The sequence below is a fragment of the Lathamus discolor genome, chromosome 5, assembly GCF_037157495.1.
Source record: "Lathamus discolor isolate bLatDis1 chromosome 5, bLatDis1.hap1, whole genome shotgun sequence".
In the NCBI taxonomy this organism is placed as follows: Eukaryota; Metazoa; Chordata; class Aves; order Psittaciformes; family Psittacidae; genus Lathamus; species Lathamus discolor.
Window position 1 is genome coordinate 34,261,118 of NC_088888.1, and position 27,531 is coordinate 34,288,648.

The following is a 27,531-nucleotide window of genomic DNA, read 5'->3' on the forward strand; positions in this document are numbered from 1 at the left end:
GCCCTTCACTCAAACATCCATACCCACTGCTGAACCTCCCTTCCTCCTCTAATGTTAAATATACCTTGTTTTCTTCTCCTTGGCCATTTCCTTGCCTATCCAAGCACTGCCTTTGTTCTTCACACAATTTTTCTTGTTTTGCAGAAGCATCATTCAAAGCTTTATCATGCTCAGCTCTATTGGGAAGACCGGTGACAGCAGCATAATGTTGGAAGGCATAAAGGCTGCTGTGAAACACTGGCTGGGTACAGAGAACTGGCAAAGGCATAGCTTCAAATATTCTTGCAAGTGCCTAGGATCCCATATGGTCTTCATTTTCCCTCTCCCCATCCAGCTTATTTCATTCTACCTTAAACTAATAGGATCCTGCCTACTGAAGCCCACAGCATTCCCCACCCACTCTGCAGTGCATTAGAAGTGGTATTTAACAGTTAGCAGTCTGCAGAAAAAGCACAGAACTGCCAGAAATTGGCTGCAAGACCTTCACAGGCACAGTCAGAAGCTGCTCCCCAAAAATGTTTGTTAAACCATTCACCAGAGCTTCTGCTTTGCCCTGTGACAGTGTTAGAGCTTTGTGCCCTTCCCATGTGCTCCAACAGCAAAACGACGTCAGGAGTACAGGCTCGACAACTGCTGCTGGACAACAGATGGAGATGTTGGCAGCAACATCCTCTGCTTCTGTGGGTGACAGTCAAAGCAATGCTTCTCGAGCATCAGTAGAGATCATTTTTATCGTGTGTCTTTTTCTAGTGGTTACTAGTTCATTTGATCTACAGCACCAAATGGGTAACTTCTATAGATGTGACCTTGTCTGTCTTCGGAGGCAGCTACAGGTTGAAGCTCTTTATCCTGCAGTACTGGTACACAAAGGGAGCTTTCTCTAGTCATCCCTCAGTTATTTGTTTCTTACCAGAACAGCTACACATTGAATTCTGCAATTCCCTTCTACAGCAGCCCTACTGCACACCAGATATTTTCAATACAATATGTTTTCATCCTAGTGCAGCTCTCTCTTCTCACATCACTTAAGTTGTTGCTCAAACCCTCTTCTCTTCGGCCTTCAGTCTCCATTGCAGCATCACAACAGTCTCTTCCCTTTAAAAGCCTGACAGTAAAAGACCTTCACAGTCTCTGGTTCATCTCTCCTTCCACCTATAACTGCTTCTGCCTCCTCCTATTACAAACTCAAAAGTAGGTTTCAATCAATATACTTGAATGGCCAAGTGACAGAATACAGGTGAAGATTGTGCTGAGTGATTCCAAACCAAGAAAAAGAGGGCAAATTCTTCTGGAAAGAGGCAGTCAGAAAAGAGATCACATTTCTGAGTAGTGTATTTCACATGTTGACAGATCAGAGGTGAATCAATCACCCACCATTCAGAATCTCAAACCATGTATGTCTGGCTACAGAGGTAGACTGATGGAGAGAGTGCTACCAGGGAAAGGAAGGCCTCAGAGTAGACACCCATGCTACAACTCAGCAGGAACTTCCTTGCTCTGTGCTGGCAATTTACTCTATGGAAAATTTATGTGGAAAGTTCAGAAGATCTTGTGAGAAACTGAGTTAAAAACTGGGCACTTAGGAACAAAAGCTGCATCTTGACTGCACATTTAAGAGTGCCCTAGAAGCTAAAATATTGGCGATTCTGCTCATATTCAAAGCTCAGATGGCAAATTGAAAGCACTTGTGAATAGAACATCCCAAATACTCTACATTCATACATAATTGAAGCACCCCAGGGTACAATTCTCAGATGAAATAGATGACATTTGGAGGGAAAAAAAGAGTGGGAGTAGTAATAAACAGGAGGAAGATTCTTGAAAGCTACATTGTCCAAAATATCTCACAAAGGGCAGACTCTAGACAACCACAAAACAGAAACCAAGCTTTTCAGTGACACAATTAGAAAAGCAAGAGAACAAAGAAATACTGCCATACTTTTGGTATCCTAAATAGCTGTAAAAAAACAAAAAGCTTCCTTTTTCTACAGACTTCACAGCCAAATACTCAACTGCTCTTTGCTAGCAGTGCTCTCTAGATCCTGCATCACTCTTGTCTTCCCCTCTCACCCTAAACCTCAGCTTTAATTGTTGCCATTACCAACACTGCTAGGAGATCCTCCTCTCCCCAGTCTCACCCCAAACCTGCTGCAGCTTATATTCCCACCTTCTTTAATGCCCTCTTCCCAAGTCAGCTCTTAGCTGTAGCTCTTCCTCAGCAGCTGCTGGCACCACTGATGGTGCTCTTACTGAGACCAGATCTTTCCATTTGTTTGAGCCTCTCTTCATTCTCTTCCTACTGAAGGCTACTGTGAAAACAGCACAACAGACATGCAGCTTTCCCCATCTGTTCTCAGCTAGCTCCTGGGGTTCCCTACAAAGCTCTTTCTTTGGTCCCCCCTCTCTTCTCCCTCTGCCTCCTATTTTAAATTATTTCAATCTGCATTAACATGCAGATCCAGTTAACATCTTTGTGCTGAGGACTGCCAAATGTTTGTTTTGTCTGCACATTTTCTTCAAAGTTTCTAACCAGACCTTTGGGATACTGGCAGAAAGATGCTGGTAGAGTTGACAATGCAAACCTAGTATGGCTTAAAATAAAGCTCTTCATTTTCCTTCCCATGATATTCCTCTTCCATGCGATTATCACTGAGGGCACTTCAACATCCTACCTGCATGGTGGACCAACAACCAACAATGCAGATTTATCTCTCTAGCTTCTCCCAAGCTAGCCACATCTGTGTCAGGCAGATTCATTATCTGCAGTTCCTCAGTGATAAAGCATTTCCTATATTTCTAAGAGCTGCCTGGCCTGCAATCATCCTTCTTTTGTTTGGCTTGCTTAAACATATCTTGACATTCAGACAGTGGTCCTCCCAGATATTATTTGCCTAACCCTTTGTTTTGACCACGTCAGTCTTTTGCCAGTTCCCTCTTGAAGCATCATATGGAAGTGGGGCTGAAAAACAGACAGGCCTTTGAAGTTTAGCATTGCCTACTTAGTTCTTCCTACACATCTTCAGCATACTGATTCCTGCCAGCATTTGCCCTGTGAAGTCAGGCATCCAACCACTGATGCCGAACAAGGCCACATTTTCTTCTTTCCATTCTGCCCTTCTCCTGCCTGGTTGGAAATCACCATTAACCTCTGCAAAGCTCTTTCTTTTTGCTCTTCAATACCTTTCTTAGAAAGTATTCAACCCACACAACACAATTGCTAATCCATGCATTGGTGCTGCTGCCTCCCAGTGCTGCATTGCTAGGGCAGGGATTGCCTTTTTGTTCCACCCACAGTACCCAGCACAAAAGGATGGGATCTGTGAGGGGCATTCCTACAGCAAAACTATTAGGTGATGAAGAGAGGAGGCTTTGGTGCTTTTAGCCTCCTTTCTCCAGCAGAATTGCACTGAGTGAGAACAGCTGCAGAAGGGACACAGCTACACAGGTAGTTTTATCATCACAAACTCCAAGCACCTAAGACAGGAATTAAAAAATAGCCTTCATTCCTACCTGAAAATAAGACACTAGGACTGTGTGTAAACTCTCAGAGAGATCTTTGCATTAGGTTACATTTAGACAGTTGGGTTTCTCATTTGTCTAGAAACGTGGTAAGATTGTAAACTCCATAGACATTAATGGGGCTGGCCCATCACGCATCTGCAAAACTACCTTCCCACTTAGCACCAGTGAGCAAGAGGATAATGACTTTTAATTGAGATCTGAGATTCTCAAATGCTGACAGTACAGAACTACATGCACTAGAAAGGCAGAGCCCGGTGGGAACCAGAGGAAGAAAGGAGGTAGGATTTTCTAGCTACCAGTGACTGACAAAAAAAAGACTATCAGCTTTCCTGGGATCCCCTCCCAGCCAAAGCTTGACCTTCAGAACCTACTCAAAGCAGCCAGTACACCTGTGCATTCCAGATGCAACTGTTCCATCAACAGAAATTATCAGGGCATTGTTCAAAGAAGTCCAAGGGCTCAGACTAATCTCTAAACTGAACTTAAACAAGCTGAAACACCAACATTTCTGAGCTGCTTTATTAAACAAAAGCACAGATGGCTAACTCTCCTGCAACTCTGACCTTGAAAACAAAACTAATTCCAGGCTTATTTACCCCTCCCTTTCCCAGTGACTTAATGCACTTATGTGGTGTGTTGTGAAATTATAAATTCTTTGGGGCACTCTCTAAGCTTCCTTTAATTTTGCAATTAAGTTCTTACTCCATGAAAATCAACAGAGTTATGAAGTATGCCAGCTGACTGCACTCTGAAATCAAAAATGAACTACAGCATTCACTATAAAAGCATGACATTTACATTGTCTGGGGTCATTTTTATGCAACTGAGACCTCTGCCACTGATCTGTGGAGCGACCTCAGACATCTGCCTTCACTGAGTCTGCTGCTTTTCAGGAAGAGCCATTTCTTACCTTCTTATGCAGGAGCCACCCTGATCCAGGTTGCACTCTTTAAATCATTCAGTAATGTGTGACGATTCAAGCTGCAGAGGCACACAGTTCTTTTCCTTAATCTGACTCATCACTTTTTAAGGCTAAACAGTGGAAAGTGGGAACTCAAATTCAGTCCCAGCATAAGGATCTAAAGGACCTCATATATCTGAGCAACACATTTCAAAGGGTTATTAGTGAAAATGAAATGTATTATTGCAAGAACTTTCTTCCAGTGAATGCTCTGCAAGTGCAGAGCCCATATAGTCGGGAGCAGGGACTGGATGTGGGAAAGGAAGAATGACCAGAATAGCCTCAGAGAACAAATTTCATCCCAAAGAATAGAAAAGGATACACACGTCCATAAAGTTATCTCTTCTCCACCTCATCATCACAGTTTTATAAGTGAATAATTAGGTTGATGACGTAATTCTATTACTGACTATCATAATGATTAGTATTGCCAGACCGCCCCTTTCCTAGTGCTCTCTACCATCCACTTACTGCCTTCCACTTTGTTGATTGATGGCTTTTTGGATCAAGGACTGTCTTTAGGGTTACGTTTGTGCCATGAGCCTGTGGTTCAGGATGAAGCCCTACGGGTATAGCTCATCCTGCCTGACTCCCTGAGGGGTTCAGCGCATAGCACCAGCTTCCTGTGCTTCCTTCTCCTCCTTCTGCAAAATGACCAGAAAGCCTTCTTGTGCAGAGTTATGCAAGGACTAGGCATCAGTAGTAGTAAGTTACTCATGACCATGTTCCTTCCTTATGAGCCACACAAGAATAGGAAAGAGCATAATGTGTCCTTACCAGGACAAAATAACTAGTCCTGATCAGATGTTTGAGAACTCTCAGCAGAGTTTTAATGGGCCCTATTGCTATATCTAAAATGAAAAAGTCCTACCAATCGTATTTATTAATATGTCTTGCAAGTGTTCCAGACTTTTGAGAGAAATAAAAACTGACACAAATAGACTTTTGATTTAAATAGGATGACTTAGCAAATATTCTAAGAAAGAAACACTTCTAAGCTACTGTGATAATTTAAACTATAATCAAGATACTAAAATATGGCTTGAAAAGAATCGTAGTGGTAACACACATGTAGGGAAATATATTGGAAGGAAATGAGGGAAGCAAAGAGAAGATGGAGCAGAGAGGGACATCTGTGGTCATGCAATCTGAACTTCTTAAGCTCTCTTCTACAGCAGCAGGTGCTGCCACTTGATGTCCAGCATCAAGGATGGGTGAAACTGAATTAGCCTGATTTATGACATGCTTATAGTCCTATTTTGTCCAGAACAAAATTATCTTGATGTCACCATGTGGAAACAATGAGGGAGGGAATTTATCCAGACAGTATTACAGAATTTCTACATATTTCCAAGTGGGTGCTGTAATTTTTTTTTGGACAGCAGACAGGTGATAGACCAGTCAGTCCTTAACTATTAGGCAACAAGTCTTTCCTTCATGATGGCAGTTTCACAAGAGATGGAGAAGAAGGTGTGCATGCGAAGGGAGAAAACACTGGATTTTCTTTTTTGTTAAAAGTACATCTCTCCATATGTTAAACACAGGGAGAAGAAATAACCTCTGTTTTAATACAGTAAATAAACCAACCAACAAATAAGTGCTTGGATTCTGCAAGATCCTTTATAAATGTGATGCATAAATGAACGTAGCATTTTAAGCATACCATAGTTAAAGATCCCCATTCTCCTCAGACTAGCCTTTTTCCATTTTAGCATGAACATTCATGTCCTGTACATTCTTTTTCACCCTTCCCTAAGGTCCTCCTTATCCAATCATTTTAGCATGATGATGATAATTACAGCCAAGTCATGGAATGAAAATAGAAGGCGGATGGTAAGATGGTCCTGGACGTCATCTGGATGCAAGTGAAGCATGAGTATCTAATTCATTAAGGGAGCAGGAGGATTAGGATGGTGCTGAGCATCTATTCTATTTAATTTGACATTCCATTAATTTACTTTCTCAACAGGCAGGACAAGGGGTGCAAGGTAATTATAGCTCAGAATCTGTAAACTCCGGCATGTTTGAAGACTCATTAGTTTCGTGGCAGTTGGCTGGGGGAAGCATAGCAAAAGAGATCAGCAAACTTTGTGCTCACTACACATATTACACTTCAGTAATAAGATGCATGTGGGACTGGTGGAGTTCACCTTGGAGGTTAAGGACACTGCCTCTGTGTAGCGAATGACTTTCCAAAAGCCTTGAGAGTAGAACTTCCAAGGACGTTTCACAAGATGAATCTATTTTGTATTGGACACAACAACTGCTTTAAAACTGGGATGGAAGATGCATGATCCTAATTTTCTTCTTGGAATGAAGAGCATTGCTGAAAATGCAAACTTCTGTTCCCAGCAAGCCTCTTTTCTCACATAGCTACTCAAACAGTCATAGTGATTCACAGATCAAATTTTACTGTGAACAAATGTTCAACAGCAGCAAATCCACAGGCCCTGCAGTTTTTACATGCATTCAGCCTGAGCAGCAACGTGCATGTCCTGCCTGCACCTTCAAACTGCTGCTCGGGAACATGCAGGACACTATGTTTTCGTAGAAGCTCTTGGGAAAAAGAAATACAGAAAACTATCTGCGCCCTCACCTCCAGACATCAAAATAAATGGTCAGATTTTTCAAGATCTCTCAAAACACATCAGCAATTGAGGAATCTGAGAATTTGAAAAAGCATCCCTAGTGCTTTATAACACTAAACAAACCCTTTATAATGTCTCCCACTCAAGCTCATATCTCACCTTGAAGCTACATTGGATTTTATTTCTTTGGTAGAGAAGTAGAGATGTGAAAAGAGATGTAACAGGAAATCCCACTAATATGTTTCTCACAGAAAAAGGGACATCATGATACCACAGTGATTCAAACTATTGGATACCAGTGGCTATCACAGACACAGCCTTAGAGAAGCTGACTCATTAAAAATGGCAGAAGTCACAGTACCTAGACACTTAAACAAACTTAGGCTGTACAAACAGACAGACCTTTTCACTCTATTTTAATTTAATTAGCTTAGGGTTGGCAGCCAGATGGACAGTATTAGAGACAGGCACCCTCAGTTAAATCATATAGCAGAGCATCAGGAACTTGTCACCATCCGTCACATCCAGTATCTGTGGGAGACAGAGGCCTGCTGCATTAAGATTGTAGCTCCCCACGAGGCAATGAAGAGAAGTGACTGTTCCCTTTGGTCCTGCAATATATTTAAGGGTCTGATGGAACTGAATCAAGATATCCGAAGAGGTAAAACTCACCTGGCAGATGAAACCAGTGGATGAGCATTGCCGAACCCAGAGACTAAATTTCCTCTTTTTCCTCTTGCGCAGCTCCCTCTCTGTGCAGGTGGCAATGAAGACAGGATCTTCATCAATCAGGGGTTCGTGTAGTACCTGAAATTGGCAAGAAAGGGGAAGAGCAGGAGGGAGGGAGAAACAGAATAGTGTATAATTGCAGAAAAAATAAAAATGGAGCTTCAAATTCTTCCAAGGAAATACAACAATCGTTGCATAGTGCTCGTGTGCATCACTTCATACGAAGGAGCAAACCCACTTTCTTTCAGTGCTATCCAACAAAATACCATCCAACAAAAAACAAAGCCTGGTCAAGCACAGTCCATGGCCGATGGCTGCTCTACACGTGGTTTGCAAATACTGCAAGGCATGGCGCTCACTTCTCACCAGCAGCTACAGTTTAACATCACTCCAAAATGTGGCTTCTACCTGTCACTATCAGCTACAGTTCAATATCCCTCCAAAATGAGGCAGAGGATAGGATGGGATGTGGAGATTGTTAGAAGCATCCTTCTCCAAGCTTCAGCATCAGCTTCATTTTGTTTGGCAGAACGTCTTCCACCCAAACATCCCCTATAATACTTTGTAAGGTATATTCTTTGGTTACAGAAAAGGAAAACACAGCAAAGAGAGAGAGAAGTTAAGGAATCATAGAATCATAGAATAGTTAGGGTTGGAAAGGACCTCAAGATCATCTAGTTCCAGCCCCCCTGCCATAGGCAGGAAGAAAAAGGATATTTTCTGCTGCCACTTAAGGAAGTGTTGAAGAGACAGAAAACATTTTTTCCTGGTGGCAGCAGCTTCAGGAAAGCCTCTCTTGCCTCAGGAGCTGAAAAATTTGACAAAAGGAGGCAGAAAGATAAAGGACCAGAGGCAGGAATAGAAAAAGACAAGGCAGGCTGGACGAAGTAATGAAAATCCATGAAAGCAAAATAATTTCTGCATTCTCCATCCAGATGTTATAAATGGTTCCCTGTTCCTTATAGCTGTTTTGTTACATTTCTCTCCATTAATTCTGTAGCAAAGTCGTTCAAGCTTTACACTACAGAACACACCTATAGGAAAACACTATTACTTCCTTGCAGCTCTTAGGTAGCTTTGCATGACACATTACATCCCTGTGAGTTGTTCAGCAAGTCACCTGTAAGCGTAAAAATGCTTGAGAACTGTTGAAAGGTCTCAGCTAATGAATGCTGACAGAATTCAGACACCTACATCTACATCAGAGCAAGCCACTGCAGGCTCCTGTCCTATTAGTCAAGGGGAAAGCAGTGCCAGCAGGCCAGAACTCATACTCTTTTAAAGAAATGTAAGTCAGGCAGGTCATGATCTAAAGGAGCCCATTCTTTTCCAGTGACATAACCCCAGAATCTAGATTCAGATACAGGTATCCAAAATGCAGAGGCTCACACCCTCAGACCAAGCCTTTCCACTCCTGCATGTGTGCTACTTTTGTGTACATCTGCATGCAGCCCATGGCGGAAATAAGAACAAAGCTGCATTAAGCCTGGGAGTGATGCTTATAGGAGAGATGTGGTGGGTAAGCAGTTAAGCACCAGTGATGAGCAGCTGCTGGCCTCCTGAATATAAGATGTTTGGTTGAACATCACTCTGTCAGCCCAAAATAGGCACCCGTGCCCTCCCCACGCAGTAGCGCCTGCACACTTTTCATTTATACGCATTCCAGTTCTTAACATCTCATAAAACATTCACAAGACCATCTGAAAGCACTCTTGTGAAATGTTCAAATTATACACCAAAATGCAGATGCAAGCAAGGGGAACTGCACACAAAGCTATTTGTTCTTAAGGCTGCAGCTGCCCTGTTTCCCCACTGGAGCCAAATCCTCTTCCCCTCTCAAGGTCCACACAAAAACACTGCTCTTTTTTTCTGAAGACCACCTGGGGCATTTCACACTTTCACCTCAGGGAATTCTGACAGCGTTTTGCAAATATTAAACATGCCCTCTCTTTCACTTTTGCCCTTCAGTCTCTTCTGTGCAGAGGGGAGGACCTTGGGATGGGGTTGGACAAACCAGTAAGAATTCCTCAGCTTCTGGAAAGGCCCTCCTGCCTGCCAGATCCCTCTGAGTGATGTGGTTCAACTGTTATAAACTCCCCTGCCGTAGGACGGAAAGCAACAGAAAGAAAAGGGTGTACAAGCATCACTTGAAGACATTTTTTACTCTCTGTCATTAGCTCCCTCCTCTGCACCACAGCATCAGCTTTCCTCACAGCAGCTCTACTGCACCCTGCTTACCCTTCACACTCTTTCTGTCTTCCAGGACACAGTAAAGCCTGTCAGCCTTAAATTTAGAAAGCAAATCTGAATTTCGAAAACATCTCCCCATCTTCCTCTTCTCCCTGCACATGCTCAACCCTGCCTTCCTCAAGAACCCAGAGCTTCCCAACCTTTACACTATCCCAAATGTTCTAAATCATTCCCATTTCTCTATAAGACAACTAATGCTCCACTGAAGTCCCTACTGAACTGCTGGGAAGAGGGAACAAAAAAAAAAAACAGAGCAGGGCAAGATTTGCTGTTGCTAAGGGGAAATGTGGACAGGCAGGGAAACTGAAATGAAAACCCTAGAGCTTGCTCTTGTTTTCTCCTGAGAGGGTGAACAGAAGTGTTATCACCCCCTTCATGTGCAATCGCTGCTTCAACAACTGTAAAGGACTTTGCAAGCAAGCAAGGACCTGCATGGGTTGTGCCTCCTGCTAGAACAGCTGATCCCCAACTCATTTTCAAAGGGGGCAATTTGTTGCTTCTGGCATCGACATGGTTTTCTTAGGACAAGAGTTAGCCTTGTTGCCACTGGCTGTTCCTATTAGATTGTTCGCCTTCCTCTATTTTCAGTCTCCTTGCTCTTCCTGTAACCTCAAATCCACCTCTTTGCCAAATCACCATGCAAAGTGTTATTTGCTCCTTCCCCATTCCCCAGTCTTGCTGTTGCTGCAATACCTGCTTTTCCAGGAGTGAGCTTACTACCCCCATGGCATATTTTCCTGCTTCTTGTCTTCCTTGATAAAAATCTACTTTCATGCTTAATTGACTCCTACACATATTCCTTGCTGCCTCTTCACCATCTTTGACTCACTTCCCAAGCCCTCCCCTCTTATTTTCACTTCCTTTAATGCAAGATATCTTGCAGATTTCTTCATAGAATTATCCCCATTTTCTTCTCTCAAGTCCCCAGTTTTGCTCAGATCTAAGCAGCTCCTCATCTAGCTGCTTCACTCCCCCACAGCTACGCCACTGGTTTTATGGCTTGGTTTATTTTCCTGTCTTCCTTATAGCCATCCTCATCCCTGCTAGATATTCTTGCCAAGCTTTCACTCTTTGTTTTCCCCTCAATATGTACATGCATTCTACATGTTGGAGAGCAAGACTCCAAGGTAAGACTCCAGCAATTGCTCCATCGTGCAACATCTTTCATTCACTGAACAAAACAGCTAGCCACTGTCAGGAGTGCCTTTCTCCATTTTAGATCATCTCCAAAGCTCCTTCCACTCCACAATTCTACCCATCCTGGTCTCACCACAGCCCAAATAAGCTCGTAGACAAAGCCCAGAGCCAGTAATTCTTTTGTACTTGGACTTCCTGGACTCCATTTACTCAGATAATGAACCAAGATGTGTTTGAGATATCTCGTCTTCTCTTAGCTCCATGGCCAGCCCCAACACAGGCTGTCTGTTCTGCCTGGCTCCCGGAGAAACTAGCTCAGCTTGCTTTGTCTCTGGCTTTTGGTGGGCATCATCCAGTTGCAGAGTCCCCTGGGTATCTGCATCTGTATGCACAGATTCAGCCATTGCTTCTGCAACAGTAGCTTGTGCTTCTGCCTCTTTGCTCCAATGATCCTCCTGTCTAAACTGAATTCTCTGCTAGTATCTGACATCTCAACTTGCATACCTAGCTGTCAGTTCTGACTTTATTATGCTGCACTTGAAAGCATCTTTCTCTCCTTAAGATAACCCCTTAACTCCTTTTTTGGTCACTGCAGACATCCCTCTCCTGCTGCAGATCTCACTGGCCAATGAATCTGCATGTTAGCCTTTACCTTCAACTCCTTGCAAGGTCTTCTGAGCCAGCCAGTGCCTGCATTTTTCATGCTTTGTGAGTAACAGCTCCAAAATGTTACTCATTCTAGAGTAACAACCCACTCACCCAGTCATGTTTTCATCCAAGCCCACAGCATTCCTGCAGCAGTTTTCCTTCTGGCCTCAACATAAGACAACCTTGCTCTACAGATAAAATAGCTGGAAAGCTATTCTCCTTGTCCATCACACTGGCCACACCACTTTTCTTGATTTCTCTGATAGCTCTTCTCGAATATGTCAGACATACTCTTTCTCTTCACTTTCAAAGTCGTGTTTGGCCTATCCACATATCACTGATCCTCTTTCCCATAATTCAAAAGTGAACTCTGAACTCTGATGGAGCCATGATTTCATGCTCCTCTGCCCATTTGTTCAGTCTTTAATCGACTTCCTTTAAAAAAAAACAAGAAAAAAAACCCCAGTTTTTACACCACTCCATTACCATTAGGCAATTTAAAAATAGCCATAAAGGTTCATCATCTTCTGCTGTCAAACTCTCCCTAAAAACTGGCTTCAACAGTTTTCACCACTGGCCAAGAGCTGTGGGACATCAGCAATTTACCTGGCTATACAATATTCTTATTGCTCTTCTGCTTGCCCCATGTCTTTTACTTGGCTGATATCCTCTGAATACTTACATATTTGTATTACACTCACAGAAGCCCTAAGATGGAACAGTCCTGGTTTGGCCCAACACCTTTACTCACAAAGAATCATTTTGAAAACAAGAAAACTGAGATGTAGACTTGAACTGGGTCTTCTAATTCAGAAATGCCCAATACCAAACTACATTTAATCATGAGGACACAAAAGATTTACGAGTTGATCAGCCTGGTTCTGCACTTTTATGTTTTCAGAGAAGCTGGTGCCTAATGATGTGAGTTGATCTGGAAGAACTATGATGAAACTGCTGAGCTATACTCTGATACCACTGAAAGTAAATCACAAATCAGCCCCCTATTAAATGGCCGAACTTTAGTATCATGCGCTTGGATCAAGAGGTTGGAGTTACGTCTCTCTTTTTGCCAGGGAGTTCACTCCTGCCTCAGGTAAGGACTTAAGCCAACTGTTCCCAGCTGATGTTTCACTGGGCAGATGCAGAACTGTTTGGTTCTAAGATGCCAAAGAGAAGGTACTTTTGGAAGGAGAATGAAGAGGAAAGTTCCCAGAGTTATGCTCCTGACCTTTCCCACACGAGCCAGGGAGAGCCAGAGACAGCAATCCTGTCTAGTCGCATCCTGCTGACAAGCATATAACTACTCAGCAGGCACAGAAGGATATTTGAGCAGTGATGTTATTTTCCTGAGCTCCTCTGGTTTCTGGAATTGAGCGTATACCCTTGGCAGGTGAGTACCCTTGAATCTGTTGCATTATAACTCCTGAGCTCAGGCAGGGCCTCCTCCCTGTCCCCGGGCTTCCACTTGTAAGCCAACGGCACATCTACAAAGCTAAGCAGCAAAGAGACACCACCAATTCCAGGTACAGACCCAAAACCCCACATCTTGTTGCTCAGGTAGAGGCAGCAGTAATTTATACAGAAGATGTAAGGAAGGGATAGGATGCAGAGAATATTCCTGTCATTCCTACCCAATCTAGGTCAGGACATTTTTTTACTTTGCAAATTGAAGTGAGTGCTCTGATATAAAATTATAATGTTCTGGGCTTTCAATACCTTCACAAGCTGGAGAGTAATTATTTCCTTTTGTATGCTCAGTATATTTAGCAAAATAATTACAATTCACTAGATTGTTTTGGTATATCGGCATAGTTCTCTCTCTCCCTCTGTTTCCTTTCATAGAAGCTATGGTGTCATTTTTGCATGTCATTTTTTTCTGGGGAGGGAGGGTTATACATGAAAAAAGAACCCTAAATACCTTCTGACAGAAATTACACTTGAATCTTTTCTAGTTCTCCAGAAAGAAAAGATCCACTCTGCAGAAGAAATAAATGTGAAGACAGATGTTGCATTATCTGCTGGATGCAGACTTTCTGCTCTGTCCATAAAGGCCAGTTAAACATAGCATCTTACTAACCCATGCTCTGTGAATCCACACTGCCAGAGGAGGAAAGTCAGTAACAAGTCTACCTACAAGCCCTAGCCACTTTGTTGCATTCAATGGCAAAGAGCCCAAGCTATTCGTCTGCTTGATGCCACTTACAAGATGTTAACCTAAAGCTTAAGCATAGATTTCAGCTCAGGCACAAGCCACCCAGATACCACAAGTCTCATGTTTCAGATACAGGTGTACCTTAAGGAACAAATCCATTTTGAATGTGGGATTCTAGGTATCACTGATTACAGAAACCTGGGCCTCTCTTCCCAAAATGCTTTCAGAGGCTGCACAACCGAAGGCTCCTCTGAATGGGTCTTTCCCTTGTCTTTTCCCATTGTTTCTGTGCAACCGGGTTATTATTTTTTAACTATTTCTCACTGGGCCTGACATTCCAGGTTTGATGTTTACTGCAGTTCACTAATCTGTACTCAAGACAATTTCCTGGGAGAGTTCTTTCCTGCTGTTTTGACCAGATGGGGTCCATGCCTCTTGAGACAGGAAGTATACAGTCCTGCCTGATGGCACCTAGGAGGACATTAGGCCTGGAACATCCCCCAGTAGTGCTGGGGATGATGCTACACTAAGGTATTATTAACAACAGATTCAAAACCTCTTTCTTTCTCACAGTTATTTTTGAGGCTGCATTTTAGTGCTTTTTGCTCCTCTCAGTACCACTGAAATGTGCTGTATAGGAATCACTGATGTAAACACTGACAAGGGAGCAGAGAAGTAGAGAGGAAGAAGAGAACTGGGCTGTCACTACCTCTTTCCCCTCCTTTTACTTTTTTTAATTTAAAGTAGCATCACCCTTACCAAGCTCAGCACAAGCATACATTTTGCTTGTGGAGATTTAGACTTTTGGCCATTGCAAAAGGATGCTATGATTTTGTCAGTTCAGTTCTCAAACCTTGCTTGGGAGGGAGGAAGGGAGAAAGGATATACATGCAAATCAAATTTTATCCTTTAATGGATTTGCACTCACAGCATGTCCCACAGCACACCATTATAAGCATTTACATTAGACACAATGATCATATTTCTGAAGCCTTTATCTTCTGCCCATTGAAGACAGGGGCCATAAGGATTAGATTTCATATCTTAATGAGAGCTCAGTCCCAACAATATTGTGTCTCTCACTGCTCGTTTTGTCTTGATGGAAATGCACCTTGCTGGCATGGCTTAGTGAGAACATCCCTCCCCTCCCTCCCTCCTTCTCTACCATAACAGCTTTTTAGACAACTGTGTTGTCCTCAATTATACAGATATGATTGCTATTGTCTATGAAATAGAAAAAACTGTAATCACTCCCAATTTATTTTATGCACACTTCAATGGATGTAATGCATCTTCATTAATTTTGTGCAGTGGGCAAAAATATGATGCCTCAGAGGGGAAGCAGAAACAAAAAGAGGGTGATGGACACAACACCCTTTCCAAATGTCTAAGTGAAATCTTTATATTCTGATAATGGAGTTGATGGAAAAATTATTTCAAGCAGTAATGTATTTCATGCTTATTCCTTTTTTCATTCCAGACTTCTGAACGTGACCAGCAGCTACAGCTCCAAAAGGAGCTTAATTATACTGGAACAAAGTTTAAATTGCATCTGAGAATATTAAAAAAATATTTCTTTGCACTTTAAAAATAAAAAAATTGATCAACTGTACACCTGTAGTCAATCACCAGCTACATAAGTTTCGATATTTAGTTCCTAACATTATCTGCCCAGTCTAAGGAACAGTCTACCTACAGAATGGCATTGTTCTGTACCCCTAATTGTACTTGGAAATGAAAATTCACTGGAGTCATGTTTGCGTTTATTCTTGGTATTCCAGAAGTATTTCCAGTTCCCTGGCACTTTGGCTGCAAGGCCACACATCAGTAAGTTTTTCCATAGCAGCATCACCCATCATGAAAAACCAGGACTGAGACAAGACACACGCAGTGCTGTTGAGGGCAGCTGCCAACTGCAGCAAGCAAAGGCACCTGCCCTCCTGCTTATTTTCCCTTTCCCCTGTCATGAGGGGAAAGCTATGCTGCTGGACCATACCACAAGCATTGACTGCTAAGGTCAGGGATGCTCACTCCTAGCAAACTCAGCTCCTGTATCCAACTCTCAGTCTGTATCAGGAGCAGCGACAGGCTTTCCCTCCAGACCAGATGTACCAGCTCTGCCCTTTCCATTCTCCCTCAGAGGAACAGCCTGCAAGTTCCCATCCTCAGGACAGCAAAACCTAGTGGTGCCAACCTCACCAAAAAGTGTCCAGGCTTGTTGAGACCACCAAAGCAAACAGCCCCAGCTCAGAGTGCATCATTCTTACTGAAACATGCCAGGTACCTGACTACTCGCATAGGACAGTGCTGCTTTTTCTCATGTTTCATGGAGGCACTACAGCATGGCTTCACACTGTTGAAGCCTCACCTCTTTCTTCGGGCAGGCGAGCTCTGAACTTTCAGTCTTAGCAAGACAACCTAAAGCACGTAGGTTAGATATTCCTTGCCAATGGGTTAACTCTCACCTGGGCTTGGGAAGGCCTAAAAGCGGAGTCAAAGCCACTCTGTAGAGAGTCCAGAAAAGGCTGGATTTTGTAGAGGCCATGCGTTGTCTGGCTCGAACGGAAGGCCACAATGTGGAAGTACTTCAGGATCTTCTCAAACCGAGTTTGTGTCATGATAAGTGCAATGCTCTTGTTGCTGTAGAAGCCGCTGCTCCAGATGCTGAGAACAGACTCACAGTGGTGGATGCTGGTTGATATCATGTAGCCTAAGAAGGCTTTCATTTCCGTCAAGGTGACATCAATCCAGGCATCGTCACTACCGAACCTCTCCTGGTACTTCTTGGCATACATGTTGGTTTGGACCACCATATTCTTTAGAACATTGTCAGGGACAAAGAGTTGAAAAAAGTCCATGGCACTGGCTGTTAGGGGCATTTTTCGGGTTGGACCTAGGACAAAAGCAAGAAGGGAAGGTAAGCTCACTCCTGATCATCACCAGCATCATGTCTAACATCTGCAATTTAAAGCAAAATTATAGAATCATAGAATAGTTAGGGTTGGAAAGGACCCTAAGATAATCTAGTTCCAACCCCCCTGCCATGGGCAGGGACACCTCACACTAAACCATGTCACCCAAGGCTTCGTCCAACCTGGCCCTGAATGCCGCCAGGGATGGAGCATTCACAGCTTCCCTTGGCAACCCATTCCAGTGCCTCACCACCCTTACAGTAAAGAACTTCTTCCTTATATCCAATCTAAAACTTTCCTAAAGCAAAAAACAAGGCCAAAGTGATGGCATGTCAGCTAATTCTTTTGAAAGTGTACCCACCAGCTGACAGATCTCATCAGGAAATTCTCCACCCCACCCCCCCACCCTTATTCTCTGTCTTCCTCCTAAATGATAGAAATACAACACACTGAACAGTTTGTTCCTCTGCTCTGCTCACTCAGTTTGTAGCACGCAGGTCTGTGAGGTAGCATGCATTTAATTTCCACATTTACACACCATCTGTACACTCAGCAGCTGTTCTGGCCTTTTTGGGGGGATAATTTTTTATTTGTACATATGCATGTCAGAACAGTGCCTTCCTCAAAACAGCCCAGAAGAAAGGTGTCTGAGCCCTCCAGAGAGAGATTATTGCCCCCATCCCAGCTGACATGATTCCTGGGCACTAGAACCTGATCCCACATTTTCTTTTGCACCTCTAATTCCTGACCAGTTCATTGTCATTAATCCTGTGACTTTCAAATCTGCTTCTCTTCACTCACAGAACCATTCAGATCATGCCTATGTGCTTTTGAGTTGTGTCTGACACCACATTGAAGCCTTATCTCGTGCTCTGACATCCCCAAGAGAGCACGGTCCCAGAACAAGTCAAAGATACCATGTGGCTCATGTCACTGTCCCACATCACAGGGAATAATTTTAGCATTACAATGCATACACTGGTCCTCTTCCTCCCATAACGTAACAAACCTTGCAGTCCCGTGCTGTCATTACTCCAGCTTTTCACTGGTCTTGCACCTTCTCTGCCAGTTTCAACTATTTCATAGGAAAGGCAGTGGGAGACATATCCTCTGCTCTCCCACAGAAGCAGTGAAAATCAATATACCTGAGAAGGGCAGCATGGACAAACCCAATGGACAGGGCAGTGCTAATATCCATGTGCAAAAGATAGTGTCATGATTATAACCCCAAACGAAAAGTTGGATCCAAAAACCACTGCGCCTTCAGCCTTGGGACTGTCAAAAACACTTCCCAATCAAATGCAGGCAAGCACACAGCTTCTCATTTGAAGTTCTGCCTAAGAAGAGTGAATCTTCCTTGCACTATGTGGCTGCCAGGATCTCAGTGTCAGCTCTCCCACCTGAATCAGAGCATGAGATTTGCCATTCTACAACCTGGCTCTGCAAAAATCCACTACTGTGTTGGTCAGGTCACATTCCCCAGGACCCCTGTAGCTCAGTTCACATCCTTACTTGCAGCAGCAACTATAGCATACAGAAATTTTGCATGAAACTACACTAATACTGTGGTTGGACTTGCTTTTAAACCTTAGTGTTTGGGTAAGCTCTGGTGGACTCAACTATTAGAAGGAAAGCAAAAATAACACCAAGATACTGAAACAGTGAACCTTCAGACTGCAAAGAATGCCAAAAAAGCAAACAGTGCAGTGGGGAAAGAAACATATATTTAAAGATTACTTCCTAATTTTAACTCGAGAGATAAAGAAACTGGGAGTGAAACAGCTCAGTTGAAAGCACACTGCTCTATATAGCAAGACCAGAGTAGAGATCACAATCCATTTTCTGGTAAGGACAGAGCAGAAAATGTCATCTTAAATGAGAAAACAATTTCATTATCGAGTGAAAACTATGGGGCTAGAATAGATATCCTTACTTAACTGCTATTGCAATAATAAAGCATCTTAACAAGAGTTCTCTTCTTTCAATCAGGAGATTTATATTCTGCTAGCACCCACCAGACTGTTATAAAATGCTCTATGAATGATCCTGTATGAATACCTTACAGTACATCATTTCCTTCTTCCCTATAACATAAGTTTTGACATTCTTCAGTAGAGACAGCTTTCTCATAACACACACCACAGACTGTATTCCTAGTTATACATGAAGTCTTGAGTAGACGTTTAATTCAACTCCAGTGCCCAGGCAACCTTCCAGGTAGAGCGTAGAGGTTTCTTGCCTTTAGAAGCAGAAGCTGGGAGGAGGGATAAGATTTTAAGCCTTGCTACAGCAAACGATGCATTCATAAAGCATTAAGACGAGACGAAATACGCTGGTTTTGAGACAGGCGGATATGGACAATAGATATGTGCTGGACTCCATCTTTAGGAAGTCAAGAGCAGTCAGAGGCACAAAAAGGAACCTTTGATGTAATTCAATTTTCAGTAGCTGCACAAGTTTACCTTGAAAAGTGATTTTGGAAAACTGTCAGGTATACTGGATAGGACAGTCCTTACTTACCCAGCAGTCCTGCTCCAGCCACACAGAATCCCCTTATCTGCTCTCCTTCCTGAAATAAATATAAGATTTGTATCCCATCGGCCATGCAGAACCCACACAGCTCTAAAAAAGTGAGCTGAATCACTTTCTGACTCAAACATCAACTTAATTGTTGACTAAATATAATTCTGAAAGCCCCTGTATAATCTCAATGTCTTAAAAACCAGCCTCAATTGGCAAAGTGAGCACAACTGATTCATAATTTACTAATGCACAATAAAACAAGAGTGACACTGAATTTCTGTAGGAAGAGAACTAATTTTTGCCTGAATTGGGTTTTGCATAATGACTAGCCTAAAATAAATTATTTAAATATAACTAAGTATACAGATATATCCCATACATAGAGACAACTGCATAAGAAACTTAAATAGTGAATTTGTACTTTTTAAGGAATTAAATGGCACTTACTCAGAAAATACTGATACGCAAAGGGTTCATTGTTCCATACATGCGCTGCTTACCTGTCAAAGCTTTACTCAGTCAAATAAAATAGTGGCTTTGCCTAGTCTTCTGCTGAATACAACTATGAGTGCACATAAAATTCAGATGTTTCTCTCCCTGCTCTAAAGTGTGTACATGGAGAATATATTTATTTATATAGGGAGTTTTCTTTTTTTACTTTAAAAATCAATTAGCCTCCCAATATAAGTTATAGAGTCAGAGCACAAAAGCACTCTTGGAGTTTCCAAACATGTAGCTAGAGCCAGGGTTCTGTGCAAACCCAGGCAAGGACAGAGCTCTGCTGAATGCCTGGGCAGCATACAGACCAGCAGTAGCACTTTGAACTTGTTGTAAGTGACCTTGCAGAACATGGAAAATACATAAACTTTCTCAATTATGACAAAACAGGCAAACCCAAATGCTCCTTCCTTCTCACTAGCAAAAAACTTACATAGGCACTCAGCAGCAATTACCTTGTAAGTCGCTACTGCTACTAGATCCTGTTTTGACCAGGTTGGTTCCATTTTCTGTTTTGCACTCAGAAGGAACACCTCCCCAAGCACCACAGCCATTTAAACTGTAATAATAGACTCAAAATAAATGAAGAAACTAAGCAGGGAAAGCCATTTGTGTTTCCATACTGGAGACAGGATTGTGGAACGGAGGCTGGCACCTCGCCCTCAGACTGAGCGCATTGCAGAGCCCATTTTGGCTCAACTCAGCTCAGTAAACTGCAGCAGCTTCGCTGGGTCCAATGCCTAGTGAGAGAGCAGGCTGCACATTCAACGTCTCAGCAAACATCCACATTGCAGAAAAAACAGAAAGATTAAGAAAAAATTCACATGAAACTCCCCTGTGATCATCCTTCAACCAGCCCCTGCATGTCCTTCTAAAATCTCTGGTCTTCTTTCTTGGATGTGTTCCCACCAGCCACATTCTTCCCCCTGCTCCAATCCCATCACTGTTTCTAGCCTTCCTTACTGAACAGCACATTAGGAAAAAAAAAATAAGAACTCCAAGTGAATTAACTGCTTTTTCCTTACTTAACTGATTCTGCAGGACTAAGTAATTTGAACACATTTTCAGTAAGTTAATTTATCCTTTTCCATTTCTCCTGTTCTGATTACCAAGCTGTTTTTTAGTAGCTCAGAGTTCACAGACTCAGAATAAAGATGGAAAGTTTCAAAACCTACTGCAATCTGGGTGTTTCCAACATAACATACAAATCTTAAGGAGGTCAGAAGCACTGTCATTTGGGCAGGATAAATCAGATGTGCAAGAACAAAATGCAGTGGAAGAAATTTCTCCTTTCACTCTGCTGTGCAAAAGACTTAGTGCTCCCATTCAAAGTGTAACCAAGGTTCGTGTCATAATTCAAATTGCATGGTTTGGAAGCAAACCTTTTACAAAGCTAAGTGACGGTTGATTTTGAAATTAACTTCATCAGCAACTGGGCAGAACCCAGTATTCCTGAATCAGGCATAGGAATGGTAGAAGCATCAGTTTAAGGATTCAGAAGTCATTTTATTGTCCTCTTTGTACAATCTGTAGTCACACATGAGGATAGCACATTTATGTGTGTTATATACTGACACCCAAGAAACATCTATCCAGAACCTGTTGGATTTTTGGCAATTGGGAAGTATTTTCTACTTTGACATATGACACAGCTGTCAAAGACCAGTGTCTGAAAAACCAATTAATTCCTTCTTCCAAAATCCAAGCAATTGGAGACTGGTTTATATTCCTGAGAAGTTACCTTTCTGACAGGTATGATTTTGGGGTCTTATTTAGAGAACATAAAAAAATGCTAATGGAAGATTTTTGTCAAAAAATTCACATTCATCAAAAAAATCATGATGGAAAGTGTCAACTGATGAAAAATGACAGGAAGTTTAAATCATTTTTCATCTTTCTCAATGAACAGAGACCAATACACGGAGCTCAAAAAATAGCAACAAAATCAAAACCCAATGTTTTAATATTTCCCAAGTGAGATTTTTCAGAATTCTGTTTCATACCAAGTTCTCTCACATAAGCTTTAGAAGCACTGGAGCTTATCTGACTTGCCAGAAAATCAGCTCTATTCGTAATGACCTGGAAGAAATGTACATCAGACTATTCTCAAACCATAGCCAGTTTGACGGCCTTATGACAAGCCTTGACAGCTTGAATTAAGTGCACATAATAGTTCTCTTCCGTGTTTTATTCCAGTTTGTTTCAGATACTACTCTCCTGTAGGAACTGGCAAGCAAATACTGAAGTCTTTAATGTAGGATATTATAGAATCATAGAACAGTTAGGGATGGAAAGGACCTTAAGATCATCAAGTTCCAATTCCTTGCCATGTGCAGGGACACCTCACACTAAACCATGTCACCCAAGATTACGTGCAGTCTGGCCTTGAACACTACCAGTGATGGAGCATTTGCCACTTCTTTGGGAACCTGTTCCAGTGCCTCACCACCCTTACAGTAAAGAACTTCTTCCTTAGATCCAATCTAAACTTCCCCTGTTTAAGTTTTAACCCATTACCCCTTTTCCTATCACTATAGTCCCTGATGAATAGTCCCTCTCCAGCATCCCTATGGCCCCCCTTCAGACACTGGAAGGCTGCTATGAGGTCTCCATGCAGCCTTCTCTTCTCGAGGCTGAACAGCCCCAACTTTCTCAGCCTATCTTCGTACGGGAGGTGCTCCAGTTCCCTGATCATCCTCGTGGCCCTCCTCTGGACTTGTTCCAGCAGTTCCATGTCCTTTTTATGTTGAGGACACCAGAACTGCACACAATACTCCAGGTGAGGTCTCATGAGAGCAGAGCAGAGGGGCAGGATCACCTCCTCTGACCTGCTGGTCACACTCCTTTTGATGCAGCCCAGGATATGGTTGGCTTTCTGGGCTGCGAGCGCACACTGAAGCTGGGTCATGTTAAGTTTCTCATCAAATGCTCATCATGTTATGTTGCATATGTTTTGTTAATCTTCATTAAAAACAGCAAAGCTTTAGGGACAAGTCTAGTTTGTTAAGTCAAAGGTACCAGCTGTGGTTCTGACCAATATTTCAAGCAAGTAGATGTTTGCATTTCTTATTTTGGTAGAAGAATCTTATCTTCCTTTTGGACTGCCTAGAACAAGAATTCTATATAGATGATCAAAACACGATCCATACTGTGGAGTTACTTGGAGCTCAGAGCTAAATTAAGAGGATACGATAAAAAAAAAAAGGCAACAACTCCCAAACAGACACAATATTAGGTTTCTTATGGAAGAAAGAAGAAATTGGACACGGTCCTTCTAAAGACGGTTTTCAGACTGTTAAGGGCTCTCTCAGCAGCCCATACTTCTGGGTAAGTTCCTACTAGGTCACTTTCTCTCAGAAGTTTACTTTGCACCCTTGCCTGAGCACTCTTGCTCTGCAGTTGGTTTCACTGAAGTTTATTCCAAGCTGTTTAGCAAAGTGTGATTTGGCTGCACTTTTCCAACCTCTATAAGTAAGCCTTTGACAATGCCTCCAACATCTGCACATAATAACTGTAGTCACAAAAATTGTTGCAGACAGCTTCCATGAAATGGCACTCTCTCTTCCCTCACCAGCATTAAAAAGGATTATTCTCCTCACAGCCTCAACAATAGTGATCCACACATTGCAGTCTGACTTCTATCCATAGAGAGAATTAAGAGCTGGGTCCAAAAGCAATCCAAGGACAAACGGAAAAGGACTGAAAACCAGCACACAGCTGCTCTGTATTGACTCTGGTCAAAAGAACCCCTGGTCTCTACACCAGACAGTGCTGAGTTATGACAAGTTAAATAAAGAACTTATTTAGAAAACTAAACAGTAAAATTTAGATTAAATGGTAAAATTTAGCACAGTGTTTAGTAAACTAAGGAACTTCCTGCAATTCAGCTGTTTTCCCTGCTGTGTGCTGGATCCAGATATTCATCTAACTTTCTTCAGCATTACAGTAAAACCTATGCGAGACAAGTCTAGCATGCCCACCTGGCATAGGTCAGGGACAAGCAATGTACCTGCTCCTACACAACACAAGATAGCCTTCCCACTTGATGCAACAGTGGCCTCCCAAGGCCCAGGGTGATAGCCAAGGCACCCTGCTCATTCCTCCTGCCTCATGCTGCTGTGAGCCAGGGCTGGCAGTTCAGCCTGGAAAAGGTGAAGAACTTCAGCAGGACACCAAAACCAAGACTGGAACGCCAGGGGTAGAGAATTTTAGCTATCACTCAGCCGGTTACCATATATGGTAACAGTGTAAGAAAATAGTTACATTTCTGGACTTTTCAGGGGATGAACCAGGCAGACCTTGCACCATTCTCATCAACTAACTGTATGCTGTGCCATGATAGCACTGGTCTGAGAATGAGAATGCAACAGATGATGTGCCAGTCTTCCAAGGAAGTGTGGTTTGTTGTAGATTTAAGCTACAGTCAAAACCCATTTAAGAGATTATTTCTTTGTGTTTACCATCATGTTTAAAAGCTACAAAGTCTTCAAGCTGTGGCAAGTGAAGGAGAAAAAGTAAAAATCCCACTGCGGGTAAGGCTGACACCTTTCATTGTACACTTCCTTCATCGCTATGGCGAGATCTTACAGCCTATCAATCACCATTATCAACATCCCTCAGAACCTTCCCAAACACAAGGTCTTATGGTCAAAATAATATTAAAAATCCAAACACCTTAAAGCAGCAGAGTCGATGCTGACACTGTCCCATGTCAGCTTACATAATGCTTTGCACATTATTCATGTGACTGTGGGACTGAACATGCTTGTCCCTCATCAGGGGAACTCCTGCTGCAGCAGTCCATTCCACTTGCTTCTGCCACTGCAGTTTTCTATTAACATTCTACTATGCTCAGCCATCAAAGCTAACTGCCTGCTGCTGGCCATCCAGCTGACACTGAGTATTATCTAGCAGGTTAGAGACAATCATCAACATGCTGGCTTCATATGTCGTTTTTATGCACAGTTCTGGTGTCCTCAACATAAAAAGGACATGGAACTGTTGGAACAAGTCCAGAGGAGGGCCACGAGGATGATCAGGGGACTGGAGCACCTCCTGTATGAAGACAGGCTGAGAAAGTTGGGGCTGTTCAGCCTGGAGAAGAGAAGGCTGCATGGAGACCTCATAGCAGCCTTCCAGTATCTGAAAGGGGGCTATAGGGATGCTGGGGAGGGACTCATTAGGGACTGTAGTGACAGGACAAGGGGTAATGGGTTAAAACTTAAACAGGGGAAGTTTAGACTGGATCTAAGGAAGAAGTTCTTTACTGTAAGGGTGGTGAGGCACTGGAATGGGCTGCCCAAAGAAGCTGTGAATGCTCCATTCCTGGTGGTGTTCAAGGCCAGACTGGATGTAGTCTTGAGCGACATGGTTTAGTGTGAGGTGTCCCTGCCCATGGCAAGGGGGTTGGAACTTGATGATCTTAAGGTCCTTTCCAACCCTAACTATTCTATGATTTTATATATTGTCTGTAATACAGTTCTGGGCAGGAGCAGTTACATATCTGGCTGCAGGCACAGCTGTGTACATTAATGAAATAAATCTACAAAGCAGCTTGGATAGTTTCATGTCAGTGCAGCTTCCATTCCAGCAGGGTGACCTTTGTAACTAAATCCCAGAGGGCTGCTTTGGGATGGTCCCCATGGAGAGATCCGGTCTGCACTGGAAACTCGCAGATGTGATCCACCATCACATCTTTCTCCCTCAGCTCCTGGTCTGTTCTAGTGCACACTATTCACAAACACAATTATCTGCATGCAATTTATTTCTTTCCAGCAATTTAAAATAAGTATCCTCCTGTACAAGCATTAGCAATATTTGATGCCAGGACCCTGCTCCCTTCCAGCCCAAATCATTCTATGATTCTATGGTTTTGTGTTTGAAGAAGGGAAAACAGTCTAGTATATTTCCCAGGCAAATCATCAGGACATCTAATTTGTCTTTTGCAAATAAAAGTCAATATGCAAGTGACCCAACTAATGAGATCCTGAAAGCCTCCACATCAACTCCTGCATTTACATGCAGCACACACACATATGCCACTGAAAACTGAACCTCTTATTTTTGAGCAAGTCTCTGAGGAAATGGTTTTCTGCTTTGTTCAAAATTATGTTTTTTAAATAATCAAAAGAAAGAATATATTAATTGGAAATCCAGACAGTTCAGTAAAGCATTACAGACAACCTTTTCATGCCAGAACATTCATTTCAGTACAGAACCTCCTAATGATTCATCTCCATCCCACATGAGCTAACATGTAGCTACAGTAGTGGTCTCTGCAATTGCTTCCCAACAGCTACAGCCTCTTCCTGGAGAACACACAGAACAGTTGTTAGGGTAAGCACAGCCACAAAAGTCCCCATTTAGTGCTACTTCTCATGAACAGAATTAAGCACCTACTGCTGCATCCTCTTGGGAGAGGACGATAAGCAGGGTGCTCTTGCTGCAGCCCACCTAGAAGAGCTCAAAACCCAGGATCTACCCATGGAGGCTGGTGCCAGGAGCTCCATAGGAGGTTTCTGTAAGAAAGCATGCACATGGATTTCCAGGTGAGCTTCAGAAACTGCCCAGTAAAACAAGGTTTCTCTGCTGCCATCGCCCCAGACTATGAGGCAAAGGACACCTCATCATTTTACAGATCATAATAATTAACACTTCAGTCACAGGCACCATCACTTGAAGGCTACACTGCCTTTATCAGAGAAGATTGTAATACATCTGCATTTTCACAGCTGCTTTTAAACTTACCATTTACTCACTTCATATCTTCCATGTTCTTCCTCAGCACCCTCAAAAGCCTTGGGACAAGCAGTTACAAGCCACACGTTCCTCACTGGTGCATTAGGCTTAGGGGCTGATGAAAGCCTACATACTTTCTTAGGACACCTAAGATGCAAGCAGAGGTCACGTATTTGCAATTCGTGCTAGGGCCAGGGCTCCTTTACACATGCACAGTATCACTTAGTGCACTGTTTTCTTTTTGCTCTTTTTCTCCTGCCCCTGTTGTTAGGCTGCCTTTTTCCACCCTTTCTCTGCCTGCCCTTAGAAATGACCAGCGCCACAGGCTGTCTGAACTCAAAACAGCCCCGTGGCTGGAAAGCTCAATAAATTCTTTATACTGTGAATATCAACATCCCTAATCCTCTTACCACATGCAGGATACATGATGCACTCCATGGGACTCCAACTGCTTAGACTTCCTAACAACTCTTACAAACCCATAACTTCCCAGTTTTAAGAAAACAGAGCATTTCATCAACAATTAAGTGTAAAAACCAAAACAGTCATCTGTGCAAAAAGGTGGATTTATTACTTGTGCTGCCTGTATTAACTCCAGGGTGACGCAGATGTGTTTACAAACCACTGCACCCCTAGGGAAGGCTTCCAGGGAGTTGTATGTGCAGAGCAAGCCAGAAACACAACTCAGAGCTAAACGGTGCACAAAGTCAGAGTGTGATCCTCAGGAACACAGAACCACTCCTGCAACCTCTGCCCAGCTACTTGTGCAGCCAAGCGTAATTGCTCAGCACCCCCCATGGCCCGCATCATGCTGCACAGCTGCTGGGGTGCGAGAGGAACAGGAAACAGGCCATGGAAATAGGTTTGCAAACA

The 27,531-nt window shown here is 42.8% G+C and overlaps 1 protein-coding gene across 4 annotated transcripts in view; it reads right to left on the reverse strand.

Moving 5' to 3' along the window:
- Positions 1-27,531, reverse strand: part of PGBD5 (piggyBac transposable element derived 5) — a 116,153-nt gene that overhangs the window by 68,715 nt on the left and 19,907 nt on the right. For all 4 annotated transcript variants that reach the window (XM_065680309.1, XM_065680308.1, XM_065680307.1 and 1 more), the window contains exons 2-3: positions 16,453-16,880; positions 7,744-7,878 (exon numbers count right to left, since the gene is read on the reverse strand). In XM_065680309.1, the coding sequence (XP_065536381.1) occupies positions 7,744-7,878; positions 16,453-16,880 (563 nt within the window). The remainder of the gene's footprint in view (positions 1-7,743; positions 7,879-16,452; positions 16,881-27,531) is intronic.